General features: G+C 39.2%; 1 protein-coding gene across 5 annotated transcripts in view; it reads right to left on the bottom strand.

Annotated features, from left to right (window-relative positions):
- Positions 1-15,043, bottom strand: part of nhej1 (nonhomologous end-joining factor 1) — a 31,734-nt gene that overhangs the window by 13,659 nt on the left and 3,032 nt on the right. For all 5 annotated transcript variants that reach the window (XR_015127108.1, XM_086282238.1, XM_086282237.1 and 2 more), the window contains exon 6: positions 13,447-13,505. Coding sequence is in view for 4 of the 5 variants with exons in the window: in XM_086282238.1 (XP_086138364.1) it covers positions 13,447-13,505 (59 nt within the window). In the remaining variant the exon portion in view is untranslated. The remainder of the gene's footprint in view (positions 1-13,446; positions 13,506-15,043) is intronic.

The following is a 15,043-nucleotide window of genomic DNA, read 5'->3' as shown; positions in this document are numbered from 1 at the left end:
GAAACTCAATTGGATTCCTCATAAGAGCTCATGCAAACTTTCCATCAAGACTTTCCGGAAGACGCATGAATGCATGCATATGGCTCCTGAATAAACACGCAGTATTTATGTTGATGGAATTTAATCTCTCTTTTCTGTATATTTTCGGATGTTTACACTCATCGACTGGACTTTTTTCCCCCCTTTCAGTTAACAACTTGTATGTTCAATAGTTTTAAAGCACAGTGAAGTATCTTATCAGATTTTGCCAGATTTTCTTTTTTATGTTTTCAAGTATAAATATCTGTATGGCTCTCCAAAATCCTCAGAGAGCAACTTTGTTCTCTCCACCATCAGCAGAGTCCAATGATAGGGAGTACATTCGCTCGCAGATGCACAAACACAGCTGCAAGCAAATATTAGACATCTTTCCAAGTCTGCCTGCAAAGCCGATGCATTAAAGTGCATGTCTCGGTAGATGAGTTTGCCGGTTCATGTATTTTATACCTTCGATTGTCAGAGGTCGCTTAAAACCCTAGCGGACCCGTGAATTCTCTATCAGTCAACTTTTGTTTCAGTGTTTTGGAGTGAATTAGTCAAGCTCACACCTGACAAAAGCTGATACTGAACCATAAACTCTTTTTCTTGATGAAAGCTCCTCAATTTAGAGCCGTTTCAGGTCCAGCTTGATGCCTTGCATGCTTACTCCATGCTGCTCTAAATGGGCTTATGAACTGCAGGAGTCAGCAGTCGCAAACTGCACCCAATGTGTTCACATGCCAATAAACTCTACTGCTTCTGCCGCTGCCGAGTTTTGTGCCCCTGCTCTCATGTTGCTTGCAGGCTCGTGATGTCTTTGCGGGATGCTGCTCTCGGCCGGTCCAGGCTGGGACACAGCCCAGAGACCAGCAGCTGAAGAGGGAGGAAGCAGCCAGGCCACAGAGGGCCTAATTACAGACCCAGATCAGGGACAACCCTGTGGAAACTGTGCGCAACTGACAGAAGACGCAGGAGGATCTACTGTACGTACATGGTTTTGTTATGCAGGCTTTTGCTCCTTACGTAAAGAGGACAAACTGCGGCTGTAGATAATGATTATTTTCATTACATGATTAATAATGTAGTCTGTGTCGAAAAATAGCACCATCACAAGTTCCCAGTGCCCAAGAGATGTTTCCACAAAGCCAAAGGTATTCAGTTTGCAGTGATACAAGCCAGAAACAAGCAGCAATTCCTCACATGTGAGGAGCTAAAGGTAGAGGTATTTTCTTCAGTGGCTGCTAATGGCTATGAGAATTTCAACTTTTCATCAGTCCTTCCATATATGCTCCTTTCAAGAAAAAAAAAAAATAATTTTATATATATATATATATATATATATATATATATATAATTTTTTTTTTTTTTTTTTTTTTTTTTTTTTTTTTTAATTTTAGTACTGACAAAATTAAAACTCAACAGTTTCCATTTGAGTCCAATGCCTTCAGCTTGACAGAAACCTGAAGCAAAGAAAGTTTTCTCTGTTTGATTGTAGGGCCATTACCTTACAATATGAGGCGCCTTGAGGCAACTGTTGTTATGATGTGGTGTTTAATGAATATAATTGAATTCAACTGATGTTCCAGCCATGTATTCCAACCCTAACCATAACCTTATTCCTAACCATAACCAGCGCTTTAATGACGTGAAATAGTGTTTTCCAAAGCGATTTGAGAAAAATGAACGTACATGTGTTGACTGATTCCAAACAATTCTCATATTTCCTAATTTTTCTGATCTCGTCCTTTAGGAACGTGCTGGGTGCCTGGAAGCGTAACATGTTGGCGATTTGTCACCTAGCGTAAAATATTACTCCTCGGGAGTGAGAACATGTTGAATGGAAAGTGCTCGAGTCAAAGGCACCCAATTTCTTTTAGGTTCATGAAGATGTTTCACCTCTTATCTGAAAGGCTTCTTGAGTTTTAAAAGCTGGTGGGGAGTGCCAGGCTTATATAAACTCTAGTGGGGTCGTCACCTTTGATGTGGTTCAAGCCACTTTCCAGCCTACCATCTCATGAGTAAGGTCACAAGTGCTGAGGTGGCAATGGTGGTTAAATCTCCCAAGAAGCCAGTTTTTGTACGTGGGTATTGCTGGGTCTGATATGCACCAGGATGACTTTCTACCACATCAGGGGAGGATGATGATGATGATGTTCTGTTCTTCACTGGTTCATGTCTAAAGGTCTTCACTGACTTAATGAAGGTCAAGTTTATGTTTGAAGTGCAATGACTAGAGGTGGGACTAGTATTATATTGTCAAGTGTCTCACCTGATAATATAATACTATCACAATATTTCACTCCTGATACTATGTTATTGAAATTTTTAGCATTCTGCGACATGCTGAGTTTTTACAATAACAGATGTTGTGATTTATCACCTTTCTTCAACTGCAAATTACATCCTCGAAGTTAAACTTTGTCCATATCCGCTTTATCCAATAAGATAACGTTATCTCCCTTCAGTTATTTTTTTGATGCAAAAAGAGATTGTCAAGCAGAACAACACGTTCACTAAAAACCTGCCATAAATGTTGCCATAAGACAGAGTCAGTCTCCTATCAGTCTGTTATCAGACCGATATCAAACTGATAACAGTCTGGGAGTAAATGGGGTCAAGCTGGCAATTGCATGCAATCTATTTCTGATAATACAATAATTATCGGGGATCATCAAATCATCAAATATAACATGTGTTGCTGTCTACATAGACAGAAATTCACATTTAACTATCACATTTGCACTCAGCCACCTTCCTGTTCTATAGAAATATAACTAAAATGCAACCAGCCGTCAGCTAGCTGAATGGAGTCTTGTTGAGTTTCTTATTAACAAAAACTCATTCAGACTAAAGACAACATCTTGGCAGTCTCTTCGCATTTGCATTGCATAAATTAGACAGCAACTACTTGCAAGCCTTCAGCGCAATCTGTCAGAGTGATTGCAGTCAGTCCAAGTCAGACTGCAACTGTTTGCAGAAAGGTTGCTTCCTATCAGGTGGGATGAGCCCTCTTGTTTGTAGTATTCCCAGAATTCATTTAATAAAATATCAATATTTGGTGTCCCTGTACTGATACAATATTACAATGTAGAATATTGCGGTACTATGCTGTATCAATTTTTTCCCCCCTACCTCTACAGAGTATGTGTGTAACACCGATTTACACATCCTGAGAGAATGGTTACTGTCACATTTTCTTGTACAAAAACTTGTGAAGCACCCGTAATGTTATAGATAAAATGACTCCGCTGACACAAGTTACTGTCTGCGAAGGTTCTCAGTGATCCAGGTCATTGTAGTCTAAGGAGCTTGGAAAGAAAAGCATCTGGACTCCTTTAAGTTTCTTGAAGACGTTTCACCTCTCATCCTAGAAGCTTCTTCAGTCCTAAGAGCAACTGGTGGAGGGTCCCAGATTTTTAAGCCCTATTGAGAGTGTCCCTATGAGGGTTGTGAAAGATAGATGGCTAATTTCAGTCCTCTATGTCCACTGTGAATGATCATCTTTGAAAAGAGGGCGGGGCTTTAAGACACCAACTGTCTGCCATCTATAATCGAGTTTTGTGATACCTTCCCAGACACCTTAACGCCCGCTTACATCTTGGGTCATTTGATCTTAGTAAGTCACATGATAGGGTGGGGCAAGGTCTCACAATGTGTTCACCCGAAACTTTGGCTGATGGTGACCCACGCCCGTTTTCACACCTTGGCTCGTGTGATTAGGCAGAGGATCCATAGGGGGTCCACAGCCCTCGTAAGGACACTCCCAATAGGGCTAAAAAAAATCCGTGACTCTCCATGAATTGCTCTTAGAACTGAAGAAGCTCTGATGAGAGGTGAAACATCTTCAAGAAGCTTTTCTTTTCAAGCTCCTTAGACACAAGTTACTCTATTAAAATAAATAAATGCAACTTTGTCCACAGTCTAAAAAACAACAAAATAAATGAACTAATTATGCAACAAAGACCAGAGAATCAGGAGAAGATGTCCGGTGAACATCTAGCCATTAATAGTTATTTAAAGTCTGCTTCACAAACAGACACTAAGACAGACAGTTTTACATTACGGACATTGAAAACTGTCAAAATGAGAACATATTTCAGATATTTAAATAATTTAAATACTCTGAGTGTTTGAAATAAGTATTTGAGATATTTCACCTTTTCTAATCAGATTTAGTTTGAAACAGAAGCATACACGTAACGGTGAATCTGATGACTTCACTGGTGGGAATTCCAGGATATATATATATATATATATATATATATATATATATATATATATATATATATATATATATATATATATATATATATATATATATATATATATATATATATATATATATATATATATATATATATTTTTTTTTTTTTTTTTTACATTTTATTTTTCCTTCTCTATCCATCCACAAGGTTTGTTGCAGAGACACCATTCAAGCAACAACTGGGTTACCAGCAGGGTGAATGCCATTATTGCCCATTCTAGCCCTCCCTATTCCATATGCCATATTTGATGTGCATTCTGACTGGCTGACTGTGATTCCTGACTCTCACTGAGTGAAACAGCTAGTAAAGAATGCCAGCAAATATGAGCTAACTACTTGTCGAATGGTAGTAAAACTTTAAAAAGTGTGACACAAACCAGGAATGGAGACCGTTTCCTCTGAAAGTAAAAGTTGCTCCTTTTGAAACTTGTCGGCTGCAGTGCTGAGGAACAGCTTTTACTTTGAAGGTGAAGCTTCTACATTTTTGGTCTGCAGCACACTTTTCACATTTTCACTACAGCTCTGAGATCAGCTGGACAGTGTTTGTAGACAAGTCTGCCACTTCCATGCAAACTATGACTGCACCAATATGCTAGCAACCAAAGCAAGCAGGAGGAGGTTTGTGCCAACGGTTTGCAGAATACATATTTTTCCATAGCAACAGGTGGTTGCCAGGGGGCTACTGACTGGTCTGTAGGCCTGTGTTTTTGTGGCTTTAGAAGTCATTTTTCCCTGTTGCTGCCCTCAACCTTCAATCACAACAGGTCAAGGAATACTAATTTTTCCCTCATGACTGGTGGTTGCCAAATGGTTGAAGACCAGTCTGTAGGCCTGTGCTACTTAACTAAAATGTTGGTGTTAAATGATAAAAGCATACTGAAATATATTATTCACCCAAAATTCACCCGGAATTTTACTGAAACATAGAAAATTTGTTTTAAAAGAAGTAACAGGCAAGCAGGCAACACTCATTTTCATATGGAAATGACTAAAAGCCTCAGTAAATGACATCATATTATTTTTATCTGTAAAATTTTCTGATAAATGTAAACAAAACCATAAAAAAAAATTGTAGAAATAAAGACACTATTCAGTCATTTTAGTTGCTACAATAGCTCGGTCACTAACCAAGCAAAAACACTGGAAACAACTGAATATCGAGTCTTTAGATATCACCAAGAATATCAGGTTGAATACGGTGACCAAGAAGCTAAATATTCTCCATCACTTTGCTGCTGAAGAGTGTAAATGCTGCCTCTTTCTAGCCTCGCCTACTTACCACGTAGCCCCTGAATTCCTCAGGTCCATGACACAAAGTGCCGCACACCGCTGTTTATGAGCACAACGGTCAATGATTTACAGAGGAGAGACGTAAAGAGAGAAAAACCTTTCTCACCTTCCTCAAATCCTTCTTTCCTCCTGCTCCTACAATAACTGTCTTGTTTTCTCAGCCTCACATATGAAATTATAGAGTCCGGCGCGCCTCCACAGCAAAGAGAAAACAGATACAGATGTTAAAACACACGGTTGCTTCTTCTAGATCTTCAGTTAAGATACATGTTGGATTATTTAGAGTCCTGGTGATGTATTATAGACTGTTAATCACTCAAGGCAGACTTTATCATGTCTTACATTCTTTTTATTGAAAGGCTTTTGTATATAATTTAAAGTACCTCGTGTGTTTTTGACTTTTCCTTCACACCCCCCCCCCCCCCTTTGTTTTCCAGTTTGATATGGTAACGCAAAATTACCATAAAACTGTGAAGCCATTTCCACACCAGCATGTTTTTGCAGTAATTTAACTACATTTCCACCTCACTGATATTTAAGGACCTTTTAAATGGATATTAGATGTTTTAGTAGTAAAACTCAGGCCTTGTGCTTCAGTGTGGACCGATCCTGACTAATTCCTGACTTTAGGAAGAGCATTAAAATTCAGCGACTCGTAACAACAACAGGTGAACGACAGGTTAACAATCAATGTTGTTATGAAGCAAGTTTGGGGTTTTTTTTCCCCTCGTATGTTTAAAACAGTTTTTGATTTAAACTGTGGTTCATTGTACTTGCACTTGATTCATTTCTGTTGCCATGGCTTCCAATAACACTCCTGGTCATATTTGTTTTTTTAAAGCTCGCTTATTCTCTTTTATGCTCCTTTTTACCCCAGGTTTTGCCTGCAGATATCACTCAGGGCTTAAATTCCTCAGCCTCCTTATCTGCATTTTTTATCTGAATTTAAAAATATTTAATCCATATTAGAATTTACTGTTGACAACAATAAACATAAAGAAGTTAGTCAGATTAAATGGGAGACAAGTCCTGTTTTCCAACCATGAAAGCAGTTTTCATTTATGTATTTTACTTGATTTATGCATTTCAGAAACTGTGCTTAAGTTTAAGGAGCTTTCGGTTTTGTCCTTTAATTTTCCCTCATTTGCAGACAAACTGATCAATATCTGCAGCTTCTCCTTATTCTCAAAGTCATATTCAGCTGCTGAAAGTCAAAGTGTGTATTTTGGAATCGGTCAGGCTCTGTGGTCAGTGGATGCAAAAATTAAGTTTCCTGCCCTGCTCTTAACTTAGAGACTCTGGTTGAAGCACACAGATATTAGGATTCAACTCCTCCTGTTATACCAGCCGCACAGGGCTTCACGTGGAGCACGATGTAGCATTTAAGGATAATTTCCTCAGCAATTTGAACACACAACCCAATACAGCGCTTTTACTGGAGACGGAAAGCTGCACTGTAAAGAAGAAAGAAATAGTTTCTGATTCATTGTTTGTAAGCAGTTTCAAGCAAACCCAACTCAAACCTGACCAGGAAAACCTTCAATTTAAGCCAGAAAAGCTGGAAATTTGGAGTAAGGAATGCCAAATTTGGAAGCCGCAACATTTTGGCTCAATTATGTGAGTCTGTGCAGCTCAAGTGAGGTGTTTTGGTCAGAAGCGGCCACTAATTGTCAGTGGAGCTGTGAAGCCGCCGTCTCATGAAACAGGAAGCGGGCATCGTTCCCAAACAGTGACAATTCAGTTTAGAGTCAACAGCTGTGACGCTGCTGCTGGTGCTGCGAGCACAGTGCCGAAAACTGCAGAGCATGCGTCACCATGAAACACACATGCATGTAAAAGATAATAAACAGGGCCTGTGACACACACACACACACACACACACACACACACACACACACACACACACACACACACACACACACACAATTGACTCTGAAAACCAAAACCATGCGTCACAAAATGCTTTTTGTGACACTCCCCTCTGCCAGGTCATCAGCTGCTGCCATCTGACTCACAATAAATTTGTACTTCCATCGCCGTGTGGATCCCGAGGCACATGAGGTCCCTCATCGTGACCCTTACCTAACGTTAACTTGAACCCCAAGATATTAGGAACCTTCAAAAAAAAAGTCTCTAAAAGTTGATCCCAACCTAAAGACCAGCCAAGAAAACTTCCCAACTTTATGTCACCCAAAGAAAAAGAAATGAACAAGAAAGAAAAGCTCTCACTCTTGTTTTCATTTTACATTAAAAGGAATTCTTATCACAAAACATCCTCACTTTAATTTATATAGGAGTCATGGCTTTGTGAAAAGAGGTTGCTTTACCAAACAGGTTGCTTTCATTTTCTCACACACACACACACACACACACACACACACTAAAGAAGAAAGGGATGGGCGAAATCTGACCGTACAATGCCAACTCTGTTTGCCAGCAACCAAGCTGCTCTCAGCGTCAAAAGACTCCAACTTAAAGAAACATCTGGAAGCAAGTTCTTTTTTAAAAACTAACATTAGCTTACTGCCTTGTTTTAGTTGTGGTAGCTACCTGGGTTATGTGCCACTTCAGTATCTTTGATGTACTATTGCTGTGTGATTTATTACTATTACTGAAGGCTGCATTACAACCTGCTAGCTGCAAATAATCATGCGCAGTTCTGAAAGCAGACAGAAAGAAAATATATTGCTGATACAGAAATAGTTTTCTATACGAGATCACTGCAAAAAGTGCAGCCTTACCTAATGTCGACCCTACTGTTACTCATTTTATATTAAGATTTAAAAATCTTTCAGAACCGCCCATGATTATTTGCAGCTAGCAGGTTGTAATGCAGCCTTCAGTAATAGTAATAAATCACACAGCAATAGTACAGTCATGTAATTCTAAAAAGCATGACAATATATTAAGTAATCCAAAGTATTCAGAATACGTTACTCACATTAAGTAACTTAACAGAGTATGTTACAAACTATATTTTGTGCCTGTAGTGGAAAACATTTTAAAAGTAACCTTCTCAACACTGTATATATAAAATATATAATTAATGTTACAGATGTTGGAAAAGGTTCTAATTGTACAAAAAACCAAAAACTGATCACTTTTAAATAATTTAAATTTACCAATACCCAGTACTTTATAAAAAGGGTTTTTCAATTTACAATAGGTCCTCACTTTATAAACAACAGTCCTATGTTTACAAAAAAAAAAAAGAAAAAAGAAAAAAGGGAAAACCAAACATAATTTTATGAAAAATAATCCTCAATTTCTAAATAAAATATGGTCCTAGCGTTACAAAAAAAGTGTTTATTTGATAAACAGAGTATTTTGCAAAAATCACACCTTACACAAAAAAAGCCCTCAACAAGGATACCTCTCAATTTTGAAAAAGTTATAATTTTACAAAAATTATCCCTATTTTTCAAAACTCAAGAAAAAAAAAAAAGACTTTAAATAACGGCACTTTTTACATAAAGTGTGCACTTTATAGAAAAGCGTTCTCACTTTACTAAAACATTCACGCTTTTTAAAAAAGGCTCTTAACCTCATATTAAACAATGGCCATTATTTTACAAAAAGAAATGTCCAAAACTCCCCAGTTTTAAAACGGGGCTTCTCACTTTACAAAAAGAAACAGCGAAAAAAAAGTCCTAATCTTATAAAACATGTATTTAAAAAAAAAAAAAAAAAGGGGGGGGGGGGGTTTACAAAAAACAGCTACACTTTTAAAAACACAACAGGTTTTTAAAAGTATCCTCACGCTGTAGAACTGGTCCTCACAGATGCCCAAGCGCAGACACACACACACACACACACACACCGCTCAAATTTAGGTCCTAAAGGGAAGCTGATGTGATCCTAAAAGGATTTGAACACTTTTTTTTTTTTCATCCTCTGGCTCCATGACCAGCTTTAGCCTGTGCCCAAGTTAATTCCCAGTGTGTGTGTGTGTGTGTGTGTGTGTGTGTGTGTGTGTGTGTGTGTGTGTGTGTGTGTGTGTGTGTACATCAGTGGGAAGCACAGACTAATTCCACCCATGTAAATGTTGACCTGAGCTGGGTGGGGTGTTTGTGTGGTGACCGAGTGGGGAGGGGCTTTGCATGGAAAGCTGCAGTAGAAAATAAAAGCTACAGTTCCTGTCATCATCGTCTCCCTCTCACTGTCCCTCTGCCCTTTACTCCCCTTAATGTGGGAAACCAGAGGCCATAAATGGTACACGCACACACACACATGCACACGCACACACACGAGGAAACGGTAAAGGAGAGGGTGATGAGGCGGATGATTTCTGAAGATATTGGTCTGTGCCGCTCTGTGTTGGCACTGTGCACGTAAATAACTGTGTAAATGTCAAAGAAGTTCAAGTTCAAGGAAGAAAAGCTGAAGCTGAAACTGAAGCCGGGTTGTTTTTTGTTTTTAAAAACAGCAACAGGGCACAAATACAGACTGTGTGTTGTACCTGCAGCTCTGATCCGTCTGTTACTGTGACATTTTTGGAAATGGGCTCATTCATTATCTGGCAGAGAGCTACAGAAGATTGCTGACGCCATGACATCAGGAGAGTAAAAAAGAAACTAAATATAAGTATGATGGGCTGCAGTGGACGTTCTCATGGAGATAGAGATGCCGACACAAACACAACACAGGGATGGCACATTCACGGACATGCACGCGTACAGGTATGCAAAAGCCTGACCCTGATAGATAAATACTACACACACATGCTAAACACACACACACACACACACACACACACAAATAGCAGTCTATCCATCGCGTGTGTGATTCTCTGCTTGACGCATCGCGGCAACATTTTTCCCAGACACACTTTTATTTCAGTTTGGACTTTGGTCTGAGGGCGGCCTGGTCGCAGCCCGGTGTAATTTGCCATGAGAGAAGAAGACTTTGATCTACTGCAGCACTTTTCTTCTTCTTCTGTGGTTTCTGACTGTCCACTTCACCCAGCCTGGCTCAACACTGATTGCCCAGAAAAAATATTTTTTAAAAAAGCAGAAAATAGAGCTTCCACTGTGACCCTGATGTAACTTTCCATGAGTCATAATCGTACCTGACCTGGAGCTTTTCCACCGAATGAAACTGTGATTCTTTCCTGGTTTGTCCTTTTACACAAACAGCATCAACAAACAGGCTGCTTCCCTCCCCAAAAACAACCTGATGACACACAAGCAAGCCCTGCAGCATCTTCCCCGCACACTCACCTGAGACGGGAAATTTCCCCGAGAGCTATAAAAACCCCACGACATACAAGAAGGCATCTTTTAACACCTCTGGAGACAGTGGATCTTATTCACAGATAGACTGCGCGTATGAATGTTCGACCAAATCTGTGACTCATCTGTATTTTCTTACCACAGTTTGTTTGAACAAATGTAAAAACTTCCACAGACCATGCATACGCACAAGGGATGAAGGTCCAACAAATAGAATGAAATAAATAAATAAATACATAGAAGATGTTTAAGGTAAAATGCACAAAATACTGCCTGAAAAGCTGCAAGCGGAAGTTTTAATTTAATATACTTAGACTTTCTTTGGAAGATGTTCTAAAAGGTAACAACGTGGACCAAACACAGCATATCAGTACTGGGGTGATGATTTGGGCACCTTGCAGTCATTGAGTTGACCATAAATTCCTCTGTATACCAAAGTATTTTAGAGTCAAATGTGAGGATATCTGGGTCATGAAACAGGACAATGATCTGAACATAAAAGGATCAAGGTGCTGCAATGATCCAGTCAAAGTCCGGACCTCAAACTTACTTAAGATACACCAGCTAACATTAGCTCAGGGAGAAAAAAAAAAAAGTCCACTTATCGCTAAAGTCATCCAAGGACGTCTCCTTGCACACCGCAGTTAGCCCATAAAACACTGATAATCCAGCTAATGGACACTGATTGGTCTTAAGGATTTACAACAGGACACATGGATTTCGATGGTGCTCGTTTTCAGATGATAAGTAGGCATCAGATATTAATTTAAGGTGCAACAGAAACGTCTGTGTGCATAAGAAGCAGTTAGTTGTAATGGCCAACAACGCTGCTGCTACTGTAAATCGAATCAGAGGATGCAGTAAAGTGAGTCATGATGCTGCAACATCCTTTTTACCACGACTGAAACCTGTAAAAACCCACATGTGTAGGTACCTCTGTAAATATGACCAAGTCCACTGCAAACTTTAGTGGTGATCCAACATCAAGTAAACACAGGGCTGATTTTTATAGGTTAAAAGTATTTGAAAAATCACTTTATGTAGAGGAGAACAGCGGGTCATGTCTTATGAGATGAATCATCAGTGATTTGGAAATTCTGAACACATTTTAATGCGTCTGTATCAATCATATAACAATATAACACCCACGGTGTGGGACGGAGAGATTTCGCAGGTCTTTCCTCCCCACTGCTGTCAGACTCCATAATAAAGACTTTAACTGATCAAGCACACACATCCATACATATGCAATAATACTAAGTGCAATAATCCTTTCTGTCATCGTTGTATTTTTACTCAGTTGTATATAGTATTTGTATTTGTATTCTATTTTTATCTTATTGTATATTTATTTTATTCTACTGTATATAGTATTTTATTTTATTCTATTCTGTACAGTTGTGTACTGTATTTATTCTTATTGTATTCTAATTTTTGCCTCATAACTTTTGCACTGTCCACTTCCTGCTGTGACAAAACAAATTTCCCACGTGTGGGACTAATAAAGGTTATCTTATCTTATCTTATCTTATATATAGATATTTTGATCGACTCTAGTTCCCATGAAGGAAGAAAGGACAGACAGACACTTTTTTTGTTGTTGTTGTTTTTTGGTTGGATAATTGACAAACAATGAACTGGAATAATACATTTATTCAGCTATTTTTTGTCTGAGTACTGCTCTGTTTGTAACACAGAAGACATTTAAATGTCTGAGACATCCAAAGGTTGAAACATTTGGATCCAAAAAAAAGTAACACAACCAGCTGTAACCTAATGGTTCAGTCTGTCCCTTAAAATTAAATATTTATTGATTTGCTTTCTTCCTTTTTACCACATACAGTATGACTAGTGTATTTGAAGGTGGACAAATGTCAAGGCAGCAGGGATGTGGGTATCAAAACTCAAATGGAAACTGTGTGAAAAACACACTGAAGTGTTAACATAATAAAAATATAAAAATAACCAGTCGTATCCGTCCTGAAAAATTCAACAGGTGCATCTGAAAACCCAGACCCCACACACACACACACACACACACACACACACACACACACACACACAGTGGAGGTCAGAGGTCAGCATAGTAAGAGATGAAAAATTCCACACCTGAATACAGTGTACACACGCACACACACACACACACACACACACACACACACACACACACACACACACACGGGGACTTAACCTCACCTCATCCTGATTGGCAGGAAGTGGCACACAGCGATTATTGAGCACGTCACACGGCTCAAGTTCCAGCGACCGCAGTGGTTTATCACAAGGAAGCTCACCACAGCAGGTTAATGACGAGGAACGGAGCTCAAACTATAGGCTGCGTGCGTGCGTGCGTGCGTGCGTGCGTGTCCGTCCCATATGAAAAAGATATATATAAATCTTATAAAGTTTGTATCTGTCTTGTGTGAAACTTGTATGAAAAGCATACAAGAGTGAAAACAGATATAAGATCCCTTGAAAAATTATATAAATGAAACTTGTATGTTTTGGATACTTAATAAAACAATATATGAAAGTAATGAGAAAGTGGCCACTTTCATGAGTAAATCATATAAGTTTTTACGATTTCTTTTCCATGTGCGTGTGCGTGTGTGTGTGTGTGTGTGTGTGTGTGAGACCTCTCACCTTTGCAATGAAGTCTTCTCTGTGGGTGTGCTCCTCAAAAACATCTGTCTGCAGCCGTTCTGGGTTCAAAAAGACACACATCTGGATTATAATCATGATATCATGACACTCCACAGTGATCAGACTGAGGGGTCACAAAAGCAGTTAAAGCACTGCTAAACAGTTAGCAACCTATGGGGAGGTACCAAAAACTGCATTTCCGCTAATGTCCACTACAGGATGGCTCCACAAATGAGTGAGCACCCATAGGCTGTATCTCAATTCAGGGGCTGCAGCCTTCGGCTCAAGTACACCGCGAAGGCCGGATCCTCCGAAAACCGAGAAGGCCGGAAGTGCGAGGCTGTGAAATGGGACGGTCTAGCCTTCAGATTTGCGTCACCAGCTGTCTCAATGGAGTTTAATAAACTCAGCCGTCTACTCCTTGCTCCGTAAAATATAACAGGACATTGGAGTAAATTCTCTACCATCTCACCATCCATCCATCCAGTCGCTTCCGCTTATCCTTTTCAGGGTCGCGGGGAGTGCTGGAGCCTATCCCAGCTGTCATAGGGCGAAAGGCGGGGTACACCCTGGACAGGTCGCCAGTCTGTCGCAGAGCCAACACATAGGGACAGACAACCATTCACACTCACATTCACTCTACCATCTCACACTTCTGTTTAATCAGTTTTCTGATTGATGTTTATTCAGCTGTGTGAGAACTATAACTTGTCTCAGCCAAACTGATTTACTTAGGAACAAATAAAAATAACATACAATAACTTTTTGAAGGTATCTAAGTGACTTATGTATCATGTTTAACCTGAGTAGCCAAAGAGCGGACAGAGTTTGAAAACTGCAAAAATACATTTTGTTCTCTATGAACAGTTTTCGAGTTCATGATAGCTGTGCAAAGGTGATTTTGGTTTTTTTATAACTCAGGTGATTAAATTATATTAAGGTTCAAAGTCATGGAGGCTGAATGTGATCATCAGCGTTTGTGTTGCCGGTCCCTTGTAGAGTAGATTAACGCATTTATCTGACAACTACAGCCTGGTGTAAGGTACAGACTGAGCTTATCATGGTGAACTAAAGCTAAAATAAATCTAAAACTGAAAAAAATTTAAAAAACATTTAATTTAACTAAAAACAAAAACTAGACTTCAGAAAACACAAAATTGCACTGTACACCAAATTTAAATATGAATTAATGTGCCTTTGTTTTAAGACCTGTCCATAGCAGATCTTAAAATTAGATAAATACAAGCTCTGATGGACAACAACACACAAACCATCACACTAACTCATTCTTTATTCAGTAGAAAAAAACTAACAAAAATGCAGACACAGTGAATAAAAAAGGCATCATTTAGTTTAAGACCTAATCGGTCTCTTACATCATTATGGAGGAATTTTGCCCAACTCTTATTTACAGCAGCCCCCACCTCAGCACTGGACCATTCTGTTACAGATTTGCTGCTGTGCTGTGGATCATTGTCCTGTTAAATGACCCAGTCGGAGCCAAGTTTTAGCTGCCGGACAGATGGCCTAACACCTGACTCCAAAATACTTTGGTATACAGAGGAGATGGTTGAAGCTGCCCATGTCCTTCGGCTGC

This window comes from Aulonocara sp. 'chitande type north' Nkhata Bay, linkage group LG23, assembly GCF_057382095.1.
Source record: "Aulonocara sp. 'chitande type north' Nkhata Bay isolate Kocher_YH1m ecotype deep benthic linkage group LG23, A_spYH_male_GT1.1, whole genome shotgun sequence".
Taxonomy (NCBI): Eukaryota; Metazoa; Chordata; class Actinopteri; order Cichliformes; family Cichlidae; genus Aulonocara; species Aulonocara sp. 'chitande type north' Nkhata Bay.
This window is presented reverse-complemented; position numbering and strand designations above follow the sequence as displayed.